General features: G+C 37.5%; 1 protein-coding gene across 1 annotated transcript in view; it reads right to left on the reverse strand.

The window, feature by feature from the left end:
* MTREX (Mtr4 exosome RNA helicase) overlaps nucleotides 1-18,673 on the reverse strand; it is a 93,902-nt gene that overhangs the window by 28,591 nt on the left and 46,638 nt on the right. The window contains exons 17-19 of the mRNA XM_052658989.1: nucleotides 11,356-11,528; nucleotides 10,694-10,762; nucleotides 1,837-1,965 (exon numbers count right to left, since the gene is read on the reverse strand). Of these exons, the coding sequence (XP_052514949.1) occupies nucleotides 1,837-1,965; nucleotides 10,694-10,762; nucleotides 11,356-11,528 (371 nt within the window). The remainder of the gene's footprint in view (nucleotides 1-1,836; nucleotides 1,966-10,693; nucleotides 10,763-11,355; nucleotides 11,529-18,673) is intronic.

An 18,673-nucleotide genomic window follows, 5' to 3' on the forward strand; every position in this document is an offset into this window, starting at 1 on the left:
ATACTTTTCCTCCCTGTTTCATTCTATGCCTTTGCCATTCAACCACATCAGACAGAAAAACCAGGAGTTATTTTTAAAGAGGGCTATTCTGTGCTCTGCACATGCTGCTTCCGTATCTTGGAATGCAGATGTAACTTTAAAAAGTTTTAACATTCCTAAAAATTTGCCTAAATTTCATTACTTCTTTTATAAGCTTACAACATGCACACATCTTTGATAAGTCACCTCTCTGAGCACAAAACGCTCCCTTCGTATCTCTAAACCCCTTAAAGTCAGAGACTACGTGTATTGATGCAATTCAGGCTTATGCATGTCCACCTTAATTTCCTTAGTAAGACATGCTAAAGTAAACTGAATAGAAAATGTTTTTTTCAGCAGAGTAAAGATACTCAGTTTGCCCAGGGTTCAGTGAAGGCTTTTCCGTAGAGATTTCAATTGAACCGACTGAAATCGTATTATTAAGAGCTGCAAAGTTTCTCGTTATCTTTAAGTAACACAGGCACACATGCGCATACTTAATAAAATCTGGGCCTAAAACACGGTAGACAACTAATAGTTTTCACCTAAAATACTAACTCCAATGAATTACTCATCAGATCATTTTCTTAGAAAGAGTCTAAGCTTTGAATGTAAAAAGAAGCCATGAATTATTATCAATCTATGCCAGGAGAGAAGGAGAAGGTTGGGATGTATGCCACATATTTGCCATTCCAAGTTGCAGCAACTTAAAAGATTCCTTTGGCTACAATGAATATATGCTAGATTGGGAGAATTTTAGCCTAATTTTAGGCAAGCAGTCAATTGATATATGTTAGGGAAAACTAAATCATGTAAGTTTCAATGGTGGTGGAATTCTAGAGAACAAATAAGAGTGAGGAACAAAGGCCAAAAGCTACAAGGTATTCAAAATTACAGATAACACTAGGCTTTTAAATGATTATTTTGAAACGTTTAAGAAGATAGTCTTTCTAATACTGTCAACTCTGAGTCTCACATTCATTTCATCAATCCAAAGGAGCAGACTATGATGCTGCAGTGGCCGATTTTACTTTCCACAAACCAATGCCTATTATGACAAGTATCATTACAATGACCTTTCTTCAGAGACCTAGCCAATGTACCACATACTTAAAGCAATGTTTAAAAATAACAAAATTTCAGTATATTGGTCTACAAAAAGATACTTGCAAAGTCCTCAATAAGGTTTAATTACAATTACTCTATATTAATTATTTTAAAATAAAGCAAAAGCGAAAGCGAAGTTGCTCAGTTGTGTCCAACTCGTAGCAACCCCATGGACTGCAGCCTACCAGGCTCCTCCATCCATGGGATTTTCCAGGCAAGAGTACTCGAGTGGGTGGCCATTGCCTTCTCCGTTAAAATAAAATAGGTGACATTCAATATGGGTTTCTAATGTGGCAAACTGAATGCTTTGCACTTAATTAAAAGGACATGTAAATTAAATTATTTTAAGGAATCTTAGAACTTATTTTCAAAAGATTGGCTATTTTCAGTCATTATTTTCATAGGAATGCAAAAAAAAGAGTATGGATGGAATAAAGTGTAAAATGAAACAATCACAAATTAATGATAAACATCTTTTTAGCCCAGGTAAATTCCAGCTTCATTACTAAATTCTCTTTATCCTTCACTATGTCACTAATTATCTTGCCATAATTTGATAAAGGGATTAATCATCCTACTGGTTTTAGATAGCTTTAACAAACCTTGAAAACTTCCAATTTAGAAATCGTGAGACTGTTTATTTTAATCACATTCAGGAAATCCAGTGATTATAAATATCTGAAATCTAGAAATGAAAAGTAAAGTACAAACCTGCATCTCTCCTTTCTCATCAGACTTAGCTGGCTTTGCAGCCTCAGTAGCTGAATTTTTCAAGCTCTCTTTGCTGCAACGCAGAAGTACTTCTACTACATATAACGGATCCAGTTCACCAGAATTAGGCTAGAAAAAAAACGGGATAAAAGTACATTAATTTTCAAAAACTGGCACACAAATTACAAGTTCCATGTGTACAGTAATTATGTTCTTGCATTTAGCACTATGACTGGCGTATACTACACAATGTTTCCTTCATGAAATGAAGCCTGTCTCTTCATTCTTCAACATGCTCCACTGGATGAGGAAACAGAGGAATTACCTGATATGAATTTAAACAGTATGATTACCATCACCTGATATGCCATCGTTAAGTTTCTAACGATCAGCTTATTACTATAGGTCAATTTATGCTAGGATTAGAAAACGAAACCGAAAGAATGATCAGTATCAGAAAATAAATATGTATCTTCAAATAACTCTAATTAAAGAAGATGAAAAATACACCGAGGAGATTATTTTAGTTTTTGAGTCAATATTTGAATAATCTCTTTTGTATAAAATTAGGTAAATAGAGAAGTTATTTTTTTCATTGAAGTACAGTTTACAGTTTACATCTGGTGCCTCAGATGGTAAAGAATCTGCCTGCAATGTGGGAAACCCGGGTTTGATCCCTGGGTTGGGAAGATCCCCTAGAGAAGGAAATGGCAACCCACTCCAGTATTCTTGCCTGGAGAATCCCATGGATAGAGGAGCCTGGCAAGCTACAGTCCATGGGGTTGCAAGGAATCAGACACGACTGAGCAACTTTCACTTTCACAGTTTACAACATTTACAAAGCTGTATTCATTTCTGCTAAACAATTCAGTTATACATACAGTCCAATCTTTTTATATTCTTTTCCATCATGGTTTATCACAAGATATTGAATATAGTTCCTTGCGCTATATAGCAGGACCTTGTTGTTTATCCATTCTACATTAATAGCTTGCACCTGCTAATCCCAAACTGCCATTCCATCCCTCTTCTACCTCTCTCCCTCTTGGCCACCACAAGTCTGGTCTCTATTTCTGTGAGTCTGTATCTGTTTTAGATAGATTAACTTGGGTCATATATTAGATTCCACATATAAATGGTATCATGTTTGTCTCTCTCTTTTTGACTCATTAGTATGATAATCTCTAGTTCCATCCATGCTACTGTGAGGGGCATTATTTCATTCTTTTTATGGCTGAACAGTATTCCATAATATACAGGTATCACATCTTCTCTATTCATTTATCTGTTGATGGAAATTTAGACTGTTTCCAAGTCTTGGCTATTGTGAATAATGAACACAGGGGTACATGTATCTTTTGGAATTATAGCTTTGTCCAGATATATGACAGGAGTCAGATTGCTGGATCATATGGCAACTTCGGTATTCAGTATTCTTGGGCTTTCCTGGTGGCTTGGATGGTTAAGAGTCCGCCTCCAATGTAGGAGACTTGGATTAGATCCCTGGGTTGGAAAGATCCGCTGGCGAGGGGCGTGGCAACTCACTCCAGCAATCTTGCCTAGAGAATCCCCATGGAGAGAGGAGACTGGTGGGCTACGGTCCATGGGGTCACAAAGAGGCGGACACAACTGAGCGACTAAGTACAGCACAACATGGCAACTCTACTTCTAGTTTTTTGATAAGCCTCCATGCCCCCTTCCACAGTGGCTGCACAAATTTACATTCCCACCAAAAATACAGGTAGCTTCCCCATAACGGGTAGTTATTTTGATCGAGAGGGGAACAGGGAAAGAAGTGATTACTCAATCTCCTCCTATCCCTCCTGCACAGACATATGCAAAAATTGTCAAGAAATACCCATTAACTCATGCCTACAACCTATTTCTGTATTAACCTACGAATTTGCCTAAGAACAGTAAAATATATCTCCAAAAGAAATCAAAAGTATAATCGTAATCAATCAAACCTCTGAGTACAAATTTCTTCAAAGAAAGCATAAATGGTTTTCCAATTCAAAAGGGAAACTAGTTTTGTCTCAGCATGTTTTTTTTTTTCCAAATATGATTATTTTTAAAGGAGTTTTAAAACAATTTTCAGTAGTATAGATACAAAGCAAAGACAGTACGCTGAACTACCAAAACCACTTACAACGTTACAGAGATATTCTCAAGTATTAGTATGGAAAATCATTCCAAGCCGCCTTTTTTGCAGCATTAAATGAAAACTTGCTGTTACATTTATTTCCTAAGATGATAAAGCTTTTCTCAGTAAACGTTTTCTATCTGATAAAGATAAATAATATCATCCTTCACATAAGAGAAATATACTTTTGATAAGATTGTAGAATGTAAAGAAACAACACGAAATATTGATGACACATTTTTATCTCCTTAAAACGCTTTAAAATATTTTCTTCTGAAGTATACATTTTCTCTCTGCAGACAAAGAATGTAATGTCACCTGCCAAATGAGAAAACAAAGAATGGTGCATCCATTACTGACTGCAGCCACCCCTGATGGTGGATCCTGAGGGAAACTCAGGATTAAGACAAAACAAGCTGTCAGCCATCAGCCTCTGCAGCCACCCCATCCCAATGGTTCACTCTGAGGGGACTGGGACAGAGAAAAACAGGACAGTTAAGGTGCATATCAAAGGAACAATATGAATAAGCCCAGACTCTTGCATCTTCCCAAACACAGTTAAATTCATTAACTGAAGGTGTCTGGTTTTCTTTAATTAACAGCAGTAGCTCTGACTACCTAATTTTTGTTTAAAAAAACTTCCCATGTATCTGACTCCACCCTTCCCTCTTCAAAACAATCCCTCAAAGCTATCTGAGGTTGTTTCTTTGGCTTAAGTCCTTTGCAAGTCTGCCAAATTAAACAATTCTCAACTTTCAGGGTATGCATGTTTTTTCCTGAAGGCAGTTTTGGTGACCAACAAACAGACTTGGAGTATAGGACTTCTCTCCTTTGTCTGAATTCCATGAAGAGCCAGAGTCTTGGTACTAGCAGAGGTCAAATGGGTCTGTCTCCCTCCTTGCAGACAAGATATTTGGTAATAAATTCCTCTTTGGGGGAGTAGGTTATCTTTGAAACTCAGCTGAACAATACTGGGAAGATTTTTACTCACTTTAAACACTGAGTGGGTTACCCTCAGTTGAAAGACACTAAGAAGACTCTGCTCAGTTAAAAGACACTGAGTAAGATTGGAGTGGTTAATGTTGTGGAAGATGGGCTTGCTGTTTTCCTTGAACTGACTCAGTTCAGTTCAGTTGCTCAGTCGTGTCCGACTGTTTGCAACCACATGGACTGTAGCACGCCAGGCCTCCCTGTCCATCACCAACTGCCGGAGTTTACTCAAACTCATGTCCATTGAGTCGGTGATGCCATCCAACCGTCTCATCCTCTGTCATCCCCTTCTCCTGCCTTCAATCTTTCCCAGCATCACGGTCTTTACAAATGAGTCAGCTCTTCACATCAGGTGGCCAAAGTACTGGAGTTTCAGCTTCAACATCAGTCCTACCAATGAATACCCAGGACTGATCTCCTTTAGGATTGACTGGTTGGATGTCCTTGATGTCCACGAGACTCTCAAGAGTCTTCTCCAACACCACAGCTCAAAAATATCAATTCTTCAGCACTCAGCTTTCTTTATAGTCCAACTCTCACATCCATACATGACTACTGGGAAAAACCACAGCCTTGACTAGACAAACCTCTGTTGGCAAAGTAACGTCTCTGCTTTTTAATATGCTGTCTAGGTTGGTCATAACTTTTCTTCCAAGGAGTAACTGTCTTTTAATTTCATGGCTCCAGTCACCATCTGCAGTAATTTTGGAGCCACAAAAAATAAAGTCTGCCACTGTTTCTCCATCTATTTGCCATGAAGTGATGAACCAGATGCCATGATCTTTGTTTTCTGAAAGCTGAGCTCTAAGTCAACTTTTTCATTCTCTTTCACTTTCATCAAGAGGCTCTTTAGTTCTTCTTCACTTTCTGCCATAAGGGTGGTGTCATCTGCCTATCTGAGGTTATTGATATTTCTCCCAGCAATCTTGATTCTAGCTTGTGCTTCATCCAGCCCAGCGTTTCTCATGATGTACTCTGCATATAAATTAAATAAGCAGGATGACAATATACAGCCTTGACGTACTCCTTTCCAGATTTGGAACCAGTCTGTTGTTCCATGTCCAGTTCTAACTCTTGCTTCCTGACCTTGCATACAGGTTTCTCAAGAGGCAGGTCAGGTGGTCTGGTATTCCTATCTCTTTTCAAAATTTTCCACAGTTTATTGTGATCCACACAGTCATAGGCTGTGGTGTAGTCAATAAAGCAGAAATAGATGTTTTTCTGGAACTCTCGTGCTTTTTTGATCCAGCGGATGCTGGCAATTTGATCTCTGGTTCTTCTGCCTTTTCTAAATCCAGCTTGAACAACAGGAAAGGACCCAGGAGAAAGGAGCAGTGACCCCACAAGAGACTGTCCTGGACTTGCCTGTGGGTGTCCGGGAGTCTCCAGCAGAGGTGTGGGTCGGTGGTGGCCTGCTGCAGGGTTGGGGGCACTGAGTGTAGCAGTACACGCATGGGATCTTTTGAGGGAGGTCACCATTATCTTCATTAAAGTGAAAGTAAAGCCACTCAGTCGTGTCCGACTCTTCGCAACCCCATGGACTGTAGCCTACCAGGCTCTCCATCCATGGGATTTTCCAGGCAAGAATACTGGAGTGGGTTGACATTTCCTTCTCAAGTGGATCTTCCTGACCCAAGGATCAAACCTGGTCTCCTACACTGCGGGCAGATTCTTTACCAACTGAGCCCCCAGGTGAGTCACTGGAGAAGGGAATGGCAGCCCACTCCAGCAGTCTTGCCTGGAGGGTTCCATGGACAGAGAAGCCTGGCAGGTAAAGAGTCAAACACAACTGAGCAAGTAACACTTTCACTTCACTTTTACCTACTTCCTACCTGGTGAAGTGAGGGCTTCCCTTGTGGCTCAGCTGGGAAAGAATCTGCCTGCAATGCAGGAGACCTGGGTTTGACCCCTGGGTTGGGAAGATCCCCTGGAGAAGGGAAAGGTACCCACTCCAGTATTCTGGCCTGGAGAATTCCACGGACTTCATAGTCCATGGGGTTGCAAAGAGTCAGACACACCTGACATGACTGTAGCCTGCCAGGTTCTTTTGACCATGAGATTCTCCAGGCAAGAATACTGGAGTGGGTTGCCATGCCCTTGGATCTTCCCAACTCAGGGAGAGAACCCAAGTTTCTTGCATTGCAGGCAGATTCTTTACCATGTGAGCCATATGGATACACAAAAGACCTCAAATAACTAAAACAATCTTACACGCTCCAATTCAAAACTATACTATAAAGCTGCAGTCATCAAAAATGCATGGCAGACACACAAAAAAGATATAGATCAATGGAACAGAATAGAATTCAGAAATGTACCCACACTTATACTGGTGATTAATTAATCTACAACAAAAGAGGCAAGAATATACAATGAGGGAAAGACAGTCTCCTCAACAAATGGTGTTGGGAAAACTGGACAGCTATATGTGGAAGAATCAAACCAGACTACTTTCTTGCACTGTACACAAAAATAAACTCAGAATGTATTAAGGACTCAAATGTAAGGTATGAAAGCATAAAACTGCCAGAATAAAACACAGGTAATGAAGTCTTTAACACTGGTCTTAGTAATATTTTTTCAGACCTGTCTCCTCAGGCAAGGGAAATAAAAGCAAAAATTAAAAAAAACGGACTACATCAAACCAAAAAGGTTTTGCTCAGTGAAGGAAACTATCAACAAAACTTAAAGATCACCTACTGAATGGTGAAAGATATCTGCAAATGTTATATCCAGTAAGAGGTTAGGTGGCTCAGTGATGCAGAATCCTCCTGCCAAGCAGGAGATGCAGATTCAATCCCTAGGTAAGGAAGACCCCCTGGAGAAAGAAATGGCAACCAACTCCAGTATTCTTGCCTGCAAAATGCCATGGACAGGAGCCCAGCGAACTACATGCAAGTGAGATGAACTACAGGCGAGTCCACGGGGTCTCAGAGTCAGACACAACTTAGTGACTAAAGAACACACAACTTGATATCGAAACAAACAAACAAAAAACATAACTGAAAAATGGCAGAGGAGCTGAGTAGACATTTTTCCAAAGACGACATACACATGGCCATTGGGTACATGAAAAGATGCTCAACATCACTAATCATCAGGGTAATGCAAATCAAAACCACAATGAGGTATCATCTCACATCTGACAGAATAGCTATTATCAAAATGGCAAGAAATAAGAACTTGTGGAACAAAGGGAATCCTTGTGCACTGTTGGCGGGAATGTAAATCGTTGACAGTTCGTCAAAAAGGTAAACATATAACTACCAAATGATCCAGCAATTTTGTTCCGGAGTATTTATTTGAAGAAAACAAAAACACTATTATCCAAAAGGAAATGTGCCTGCATCCCTACATTCTTTGCAGCATTACTGTATATCTTACAACAGTCAAGATGTAGAAGCAAGCCAAGAAGAGTCCATTGATAGAGGAAAGGATAAAGATGTCTCTCACACACATAAACACATGGGAACAGTACTAAGCCATGAAAAAAAGAATGAAATTTTCCCATTTGCGGCAACATGGATGCACCTGGAAGGAGTTATGCTAAATGAGAGATGCCAGGCAGGGAATGACAAATATGGGATGATTTCACTTAACTGTGGCATATGAAAAACAAAACTAACCAACAAACATAACTGAATGGTAACAGTCACTGATGCAGAGAGAAGATGGCTGTCAGAGGACAGGGAGGAGGGAGAGGAAAGAAGTAGGCGAGGGAGATTAAGCGTTACAAATTTTCAGTTATAAAATAAATAACTCATAGGCATGAACTGTACAGTGTGGGGAATACAGCCTGTATCTTTTCATGGTGACAACTAAAAGTATCAAGGTGAACACTTTGAAATGTATAGAAATATATCATGCTGTGTAACAGGAACTAATAGTGTTGTGGGTTAATTATGCTTCAAAAACAAACTCAGAGAAAGAAATCAGATTTCTGGTTATCAGAAGCAAGAGTGAGGGAAGGAGGGATGAGATGACAGTAATAAAAAAATACAAACTTAAGAGTTTTAAGATAAATATTAGGGACATAAGGTACTATATGATATATATAATAAACAGTGCTATAGGTTATAAACAAAAGTCGAGAGTAAATCCTAAGAATTCTCATCACATGGAAAAGTTTAAAAATCTTTTAATGTTTCAACATGCGGTGATGGGTGTTCACTTAATGTATTGTGATAATCATTTCATGATGTATATAAGTCAAATCATCATGTTGTACACCTTAAATTTATATAATGCTATATATAAACTGTATCTCAATAAAACTGAAAGATAAAAAAAAGCCAAGCAAATCAATCAACCAAGTAACCTTCAATGCCCTGCTACTGCTTTCAAATGTTTCAAATCCAGACCCAACATACTTAAAATCTGTATTTTAAGCACCTCGGGTGATTCATCTCAGCACTTTGATTTTCCTCCTTCCCTTAATCTGAAGGGTTCTGCACCTGCTGCACACTCCTTCTACCAGTGAATATCCATGAAACGAAATTCTAATCAGTGTTTAAGGTTCTGTTTAGAACTTCAAAAGTTCTCTTCCTCCTCAGGTGCCATCTCAAACAGCTCACACAAAATATCTTCCTCCTCCTGCTCTAAATGCACTCTGTTTATGTCTTTATTGAAGTATTTCATATATTGCCATGTTATTTTCACTATTTGCTATGTTCACCAAATAAGTAAGTATAGGGATTCTGTGTCTGTAGTCAATGAATGCTTCATAAATAAGAATAAAATGAGACAAATGAGTGTGACAATACTTTGAAAAAAATTTTTGTAAATTAATAATTGCTAATGAAAGTAATCTATGAAGATGGTAATAGTAAACTAAATATCCTTAAGAAGCTATTCAGTAGGATTAACCATAGACCATTAATCGAAACACCTACCACAAACCTAGGAACTTTGTTTCTCCACAAGAAATGGCATCAGTATCTCAAATTTCCTTTACATATTTCAGAACTAACTTTCAATTCTAAAACTTAATTCTCAACTACCTTTACACAAAGGTGGGGTTAATAAGTTAATGATAAACTCATGAAATGATCAACCTTAAAACACTGTAAATGTCACCTTATGCAAACCTTTCATTTTAAAAATAAGGAAAAATAGGCATGGAGATACAAAATGTCTTGCCTGAGGTCACTTACTGGCACCTGTTTAGTTGGTGCCTAAAACTACTAAAGAAAATATAATAGACAGGAAGGCTGATTTAATTGAGGTGATCATTCTTCTAACATTATTAAAATTATCCTTGATTTTATATGAGTGACATTTTCAAAGTATTTAAATAAATAATGACCAAAATCAACTTTATTATTGCCTTCATATGAATTAGAAAGAATAATTAAAATTGACCAGCTTTCCTAAGGTCATGCTTTTAAGTCTCTGATATATACCCATATCCAAATTCTAATTTTCAGTGTCAGATGCTAATTTATTCTAATACTCAATTTATAGGAAATGTATTAAAAAGGACTGGTGAACTCAGAGAAAAAATATAAAACAGTCATGAAATTAAAATCTGTGATAGTGTTAGGAAAATAACCATACCACTTTAAGGATAAAATCTATGATTAATTGAAAAATTAATTCCTTATATAGACTTTATTATAGCTTCTCTTAAGGTAATGCTATTTCTAATCTGATTGATTTTCTGATCCTGAAAAAATATTTCACTAAAAATTTATATACAATTCTACTTTCAGGACAACAGTTTACCTTAACATTGGATTTCTTTGAGAAATTCACCACTACACCCCAACCAAAATCATCTCCTTCATTCTTCACCTGAAAAGAAAGTAAAGCAAGTACAAAAGAGTATTTATGTTAAAAGGCAATTTAGATGTCATGCCCACATTATAGGCTAATGAAACATTCTGAGTTTTCCTGATAAAATTTTTTTTTTAAAGATCCCTATTAAACTTAAAAAAAAAAAAAAAAAAAAGACACTGACACTACAGAAAGAAATCACTGCCAAATTTCACAGGCTTTCCAGGAAGCAACAGGAATCTTTCAGTTGGCAAAAAACTGTGAAAAATGGTATCTTGTATTTGTTCGGAATATATGTGAAATCTTTGATAACTAATGAATTCATCCAGGTCTTAAAATTGCCTTATTCTTGGATAGTATTTCTTAACTAGAAATATTTCATATTAATTCCAAAACTGTCTACTTTAGTTAATATTCCCCCAAATGAAAACCAGTAGAGATTAAAAGGCCTTCAAATGACCCCTCCTTCCTTAATCAGTATCAGTTTTAATGTAAAACAGGTTAAACAATAAAATTAGTCCAGATCAGCTACTGTAGCAGGAAGCATCTACCTACTTTACTTTACCTAAAAAATACTAAATATTGAACATTTTATAATAAAAATGACATACCTTTACCAAACGACCTGGCTGTAAAAAGGGTAAGCAATATTTTGGTTTGTGAATGTATTCTTCAATTTCTTTACCCAATTTGGCAAGCTGCTGTCTAATCTTGTAGTAGATGACTACACTTTCTTCATTTGGTATTACTATTTTATTATACTGTTCTTCTGAGTTCTTTACCTCTATAAATAAAACACATATACAGTATCAAGAAATACATCTTATGTAGATTATACCAAGGACACATCTTTGGCTACTATAACTGTGGGGACTGTACTGCTACATATTGCACAGATTAAAAGCTCTGAGGAAAAGATTCAGAGACCCCCCTAAAGCATGCTGCCTAGTTTCTCCCTTCTCTTTAATAGTTCTTCAGTCGCACTGGTACCATTTAGAATGCTCGACAGTTATATGTGGGTGTTGACTTCTCTACTTGAATAGCACAGAAGATTTCCACAGAAAGTTATATTGAGTAGCACTATTTTGGATCTTCTAATATGGCGCTTTGACTCTGCAAAAAATCCATTTTGCTAATTTCATTAGGCTTCCACAATCACCTGGTACTATGTCTCTAATACAGAAGACAAGAAATTTAACTAGTTATCTCTCTACTCAATCAGTGGCTAAAACACTAGCCTTTTAGCAACTGTTCTTTTAGTTAATCTAAACATCTATGATGCCATCTTTCACCTAGTGCAGACCCACCTTCCTTGCTCATTTCCACTGTGAACAAACAGTATTTTTATTGGCATAAAACACACATAACATAAAATTTACCATTAATGACAGACAGTATACTCACAATATATGAAATCATCACTGTCAAGTAGTTTTAGAATATTTTCACTACCCCAAAAGAGAGTTCCAAACCCTTTTAGCGAACACTCATTCTCTCCTTCCCCTAGACCCCAGCAACCTTCCTGTTTGCATGAATTTACCTATGCCAGATATTCTATATATGAGGACGCATACATCGTGTGGCTTCTGTCTCTGGCTTCCGTAACTTAGCATAATGTTCTCAAAGATCTGACTTCCCTGGTGGCTTAGACAGTAAAGCATCTGGCTACAACGCGAGAGAGCTGGGTTCAATCCCTGGGTTGGGAAGATACCCTGGAGAAGGAAATGGCAATCCACTCCAGTACTCTTGCCTGGAAAATCCCATGGATGGAGGAGCCTGGTAGGCTACAGTCCATGGGGGTTGCAAAGAGTCGGAAACGACTGAGCGATTTCCCTTTCACTTTCTTTCTTTTCTCAAAGATCATCCATGTTGTAGCATGTATCAGTACTTCATTTCTTTTAATGGTGAAATAACATCACTCTATATGGGTATACCATTTTGTTTAACAGTTGATGGGCATTTGGACCATTTCTACCTTTTGGCTGTAATGTTGCTATGAATTTCCTTCCACACACCGATTTTTGTTTGAACATACTTCCAACTCTTTTGGTTATGTATACCCGTTAGTAGAGGGCACCATTGGGTCTCATGGTAATTCTATACTTAACTTGCTCTGCTGTGCTTAGTTGTTCCGTCGTGTCTGATTCCTTGCAACCCCACCAGGTTCCTCTGTCCATGGGAATTCTCTAGGCAAGAATACTGGAGTGGGCTGCCATGCCCTCCTCCAGGGGATCTTCTCAACCCAGGGATCGAACCAGTGCTAAACTATTTTCTACAGTGATCAAACCATTTTGTCAATTACTTAAAAAACAACAACAAAAAATCCATCCTAGTGAGTGTGAAGTGGTATCTCAATGTGGTTATCATATGCATTTCCTTAATGACTAATAATGTTGAACATCTTTACATGTACTTATGTGTTTTTGTTGGAGTAATGTCTATTCAAATCTTTTGTCCATTTGAAAATTAGATTATTTGCTTTTTGTTGCTGAGTTCTAAGTGCTCTTTATATATTCTACATACCAGACTCTTAACAGATGCATGATTTGCAAGTATTTTCTCCTACTTTGTGGGTTTTCTTATTATTACTGCTGGTGTATGTTGAAGTGCAAATGTTTCAAAATTTAGACAAAATACTATTTATTCAATTTTTCTTTTGTTGCTTATACTTCTGGTGTCTTATCCAAGAAACCACTGGGAAATAGAAGTTTATGAGGATTTATACCTTTATTTTCTTCAAAGAGTTTTAAGGTTTCAGCTATTCTATTCAAGACATCCATCCATTTTCAGTTACGGTGTGGAGTAAGGGTCCAAATTCACTTTACTGCATGTGGCTATTCTACTGTCCTAGCAGCACTTGTTAAAAATCAACTGACACAGGGGCTTCCCTGGTGGTTAAGTGGTGAAGAATCCGCCTACCAATGCACAAGACACAGGTTCGATCCCTGGTCCAGGAAGATCCCACATACAGCAGAGCAACTAATGACACATGCTGCAACTCCTGAGCCTGTGCCCTAAAGCCTGTGGGCCACAACTACTGAGCTCACATGTCCCAACTACTGAAGCCCAGGCGCCTAGAGCCCATCTCCGCAACAAGAGAAGCCACAGCAATGAGAGCCCATGCACCACAACTAGAGAGTAGCCCCTGCTTGCCACAACTAAAGAAAAAGTCCAAGGAGCAACAAAGACGCAGCAGGGCCAAAATTAATCCCCTGGCTCAACGGTGGGCAGCAAGTGCAATGCTCTTCTCTACAGTTCTTCTTGCACTTGACTTCTTTCTTAGAAAAATCAAAAGGAGCAGTTACAACATTTCTACTGTCCCTGGCCAGACCCCATGCAGAATATACGATTTACCTTCAAGCACCACAATTTAAGAAAGACACATTTAGACATTTATAAAGCTGGCTGGAGACTGGACATGTAAGGAGACCCAGAGTTTGAAGACTACTTCCTCCTCCTCTAAGCCTATTTATTTTTATTAATTGCTTATTTTCAGTGACACCAGAGTCAAGATGCTGCAAAAGTCTACGTAAGTATTGAGACATGCTCTTTGGATTTTTTTTTTCTTTCCTTTTTTCTTTCGACCTCTAACTTCTGGTCTTTGATACCCTCTGAGGCATACTGCATCCTCCTGGTTATTTTTAATGAACTGCCCTACTTCTTACAAGAATCATGTTCCTTTCACTTGAGAATAGAAGGCTATTCTTAACACATGTTACAGCAGTAAACATAATCAGAAAAAGATATGACTTTAAAAAATTGGTAGGCTGAAGTCAATAAGAGGTTCTATGAGAAGGAAAACTATACACTGAGATGCTAATCTTGCTGCTCTACCAAAAGTTACAAAGCAACATTGCAGGTATCAGTAGAATACTAAATAGGCACTGACAGGGGTTGTTTATGGAGAGATGATATACACAAAGACTCTGCCTGAGGCCCCCATCCTCCACTCCAAAGCATTTCTGTTCTCAGACTACTTAACTAATGAATCAAAAGTTGGAAAGACATTTTAAGAAATCACATGTGTTTTGTAAGTAGGACTCTAACTACAGCTACATATCACTCTGAAGTGAAGTGAAGTGAAGTGAAGTCGCTCAGCCGTGTCCGACTCTTTGCGATCCCATGGACTGTAGCCTACCCAGGCTCCTCAGTACATGGAATTTTCCAGGCAAGAGTACTGGAATGGGTTGCCATCTAGGAAGTTAATTTAGGTGCAGCCTGCTTTTTCCCAAATTAAGGACAGTATCTCTTTCTAGCCAATCAAAAAGTAGAGGAACCTCAGTATAAGCTGGTTTCCCTGCAGTGTACTGCCGTAACAAAGCCTCAGTATCTTAGGAAACAGAATGTGAGACATGCCCATAAACTCTTAGGACAATTTTCAACCAATTTTCCCCTTTTGAGGGAGAGATGGTGGTTCCAAAAATATATGTGTATCACATAAAACGTGCAAATAGATAGAGCTGTGAGAGATGGAGAAATAAGATGCTACCCCCAGTACTGAGGAAATTTTATGAAAGGTTTAAGTTTAAATGGCTTTACTGATCTATGGCATTACTAACACTAATAAAATAGGTATTTACTGACCATTTAACATAAATGATCATATTTAATTTTCATGAATTGAATGAACTAGGTATTATTCCAATTGCATAAAAAAGCAAACTAAGGCTGGTAGCTCAGTTGGTAAAGAGTCTGCCTGCAAAGCAGGAGACCTAGGTTCGATTCCTGGGTCGGGAAGATCCCCTGAGAAAGAAACGGCAACCCACTCCAGTATTCTTGCCTGGAGAATCCCATGAACATGGGTCACAAGAGTCAGACACAACTAAGTGACTAAGTACAACACAACAACACAAGGCTGAGGCAGTCTGGATTTAAATCCAGGTCTAACTCCACAGCTCTTGCTATTTAACCATAGCATTATCTATTAATAAATAAACAAAAAGATTAAAATGAAATCTGAATATTTAAGAACCACATTTATTTAAGAATGTACTCCAATACCAAACAGCAAAGTTCAACAAAGCAAAACCACAATTACTTTCCCACCAACATAACTTGAGAAAATACTTGGAGAATTCTGCCACTATCCTCTACTGTATCTGGGATATTTCCTATGGAATTACAAAAGAATAATAGAAGGTGAAGTTTAGAAAGTAATTTACCAAACTTTACCAAATAGGAAGGGTTAGGGAGGGATAAATTGGGAGCAAGGGATTAACAGAGGCACACTACCATATAAAAAATAAACAGGGTTTTACTATATAGCACAAGGAACTGTATTCAGTAACCTGTAATAAACTATAATGGAACACAATTTTTTAAAAAAGAATATAGATTTATACATATACATGTGTGTATAACCAAATCACTTTGCTATATACCTAAAACTAACACAATATTATATAAATCAACTATATTTCAATTTTCTTAAAGTAATTTAATAACTATTCAAATATACTATTTTTATAAAGAAGGGAAAAAAGCAAAAGTAAGTGTACCAAGGTACACCCTATTTCTTTTGGTTATTCAGTCTTTCTGGCTGTATGTGCATGTATAATTATCTTAATCATGAATGATAGTGCTAACTGCCTTGGAGGAATATTTTAAAGTTTCATTCTTTTTAGTGAAAATATTTAAGGTGGCTTGTAACTATATACTTGACTCAACAACAGCCATTTGAAATTTCTATGAACTAAAGTAAAATTAATGACTTTCCTTCTTCAGTATCAATCTAATTTCAATACCTCCTTAATTTAAACCCAAATCCACACTGTACTTAAATTCTGTTGATTTTTTAATTCTATTATCACATATTATTTTTTGCATGAAGGCAGATTTATAGCTCCTTTAAAATCACAATTCTTTGAAACAAGAATCATCCTTTCTCCTTGCTAAGGCTATGGATTATTATCAAGACAAACTATATTAAATACTTAACAAGAAAATAATATTGGGTTGGCTAAAAAGTTCATTTGAGTTTTCCTGCAATGTCTCATGGAAAACTGAACAAACTTTCTGGCCAACCCAATAAAATGTAAAGTGATCTAAAATTATATTTGTGATTAATTTTATATGATGTGTTTTAAAGATTCAATCAATGGCTTTGCTTCTGGAAATATAAGAAAGGGCTTCCCTGGTGGCTCAGATGGTAAAGAATCTGCCTGCAATGCAGGAGACCCAAGTTCGATCCCTGGGTTGGGAAGATCTACTAGAGAAGGGAATGGTAACCCACTTCAGTATTCTTGCCTGGAGAATCCCATGAACAGAGGAGCCTCATGGGCTACTGTCCATAGGGTCGCGAAGAGCTGGACATGACCGAGCAACACACACACACACGCACGCACGCACGCACGCACGCGCGCACACACACACACACACTTCTTAAAATAAGTCAGCTCAAGTGTTTTCTCATCCATGTTTGGCAGATAAGTTACTGCTGCTGCTAAAGTCGCTTCAGTCGTGTCTGACTCTGTGCGACCCTATAGACGGCAGCCCACCAGGCTCCCCCGTCACTGGGATTCTCCAGGCAAGAACACTGGAGTGGGTTGCCATTTCCTTCTCCAATGCATGAAAGTGAAAAGTGAAAGTGAAGTTGCTCAGTCGTGACCAACTCTTAGCGACCTCAGGGACTGCACCCTACCAGGCTCCTCCGTCTATGGGATTTTCCAGGCAAGAGTACTGGAGTGGGTTGCCACTGCCTTCTCCAAGATAATTTACTACATCTACTCTTATAACCAAAAAGGGACGATTCATGCTTTAATAAAAACAGCATGGCTTAGTTAGGAACAGGACCAAGATTCTAATCTCAAACCTGTCATCAATCAAATGTGTAACCTAATGTACTGATAACTTCTCTTATGCCTTATTTCTTTTACAGCTATAAAATGATGCCAAAGCTTATTCCAGAGCTATAGTTTGTAATGAAGAAGCTGCTCTTAATTAAGATGTAAGAAATTAAGAGGAAAGAGTTATGATCTCTCATCTAGGTAAGGGTAAAAAAAAAAAAATGTGAACTTAACTTACTTCAATGTTCCAAGTCTTTTTCACTTTTTTAAGGCACACTATTATACTTTGTCTACTTTTAGCTACATGAAAATTGAGTGGTAGTGTCCTATCTACTTTTGATGGAAAGGTATTGTTGCTTTTATTATTAAATAACTCAGAGGACATTTACAAAGTGAAATTACGTTGTCATTAAAAACTACACTTTCAAAGGATACTTGAAATTAACTTTAAAAAGCCAGAATGAGTGAGTCAGTGAATGTAAAGCATTTAACAGAATGCTAGGCATATGGTAAATGTTTAATAATTGATATTATAAATAGCATTGCTGTTATTACCAAAGCATTGTTAAATCTGACTTTGAAAAACAATATGAAAAATATGTATAAAAAAAAAAAGGGAGAACCCAAAGTGTTAACAGTTGGCTGTGTGGCTGTCTGTGAGATCACAACTGAGCTCCAATTTCCTTTGTATCTTTTGTAAAATTTGTGTTTTTTTCTTTATGACTATGCACTATTTTTACAAGATTTACCCAAACCAGCGTTTTAAATCTTTCTTCTATTTTAGATTTTAATCAGCTCTAAATGATGATCAGCCATGCTATCTTCTAAAATAAGGATCAACACACAACACAGAGCTCTACTTGAACATAATCACCCATAGAACACTTACTTTTGGACTTTATAAAGCATTATCTTAATTTTGTTATATCATTATTCACAAATGAGTTACTATGTGATATGTCTATAACAATAAAGTGTACTACATTCGAATTAGCAGTGGCCTCATGTTCTGACAGGGCTTTCTTACTTTCATTTTAAAATTTTCCAGGTGGGACATTACTGTACTTTTATGTAAGGACCAATTCTTGGCTTACCAGAAAAAAACCAAGGGCCAAAGCAGTCAATAACACATGCACCTTGCTAT

The sequence above is a fragment of the Budorcas taxicolor genome, chromosome 20 (assembly GCF_023091745.1).
Source record: "Budorcas taxicolor isolate Tak-1 chromosome 20, Takin1.1, whole genome shotgun sequence".
NCBI classification, from domain to species: Eukaryota; Metazoa; Chordata; class Mammalia; order Artiodactyla; family Bovidae; genus Budorcas; species Budorcas taxicolor.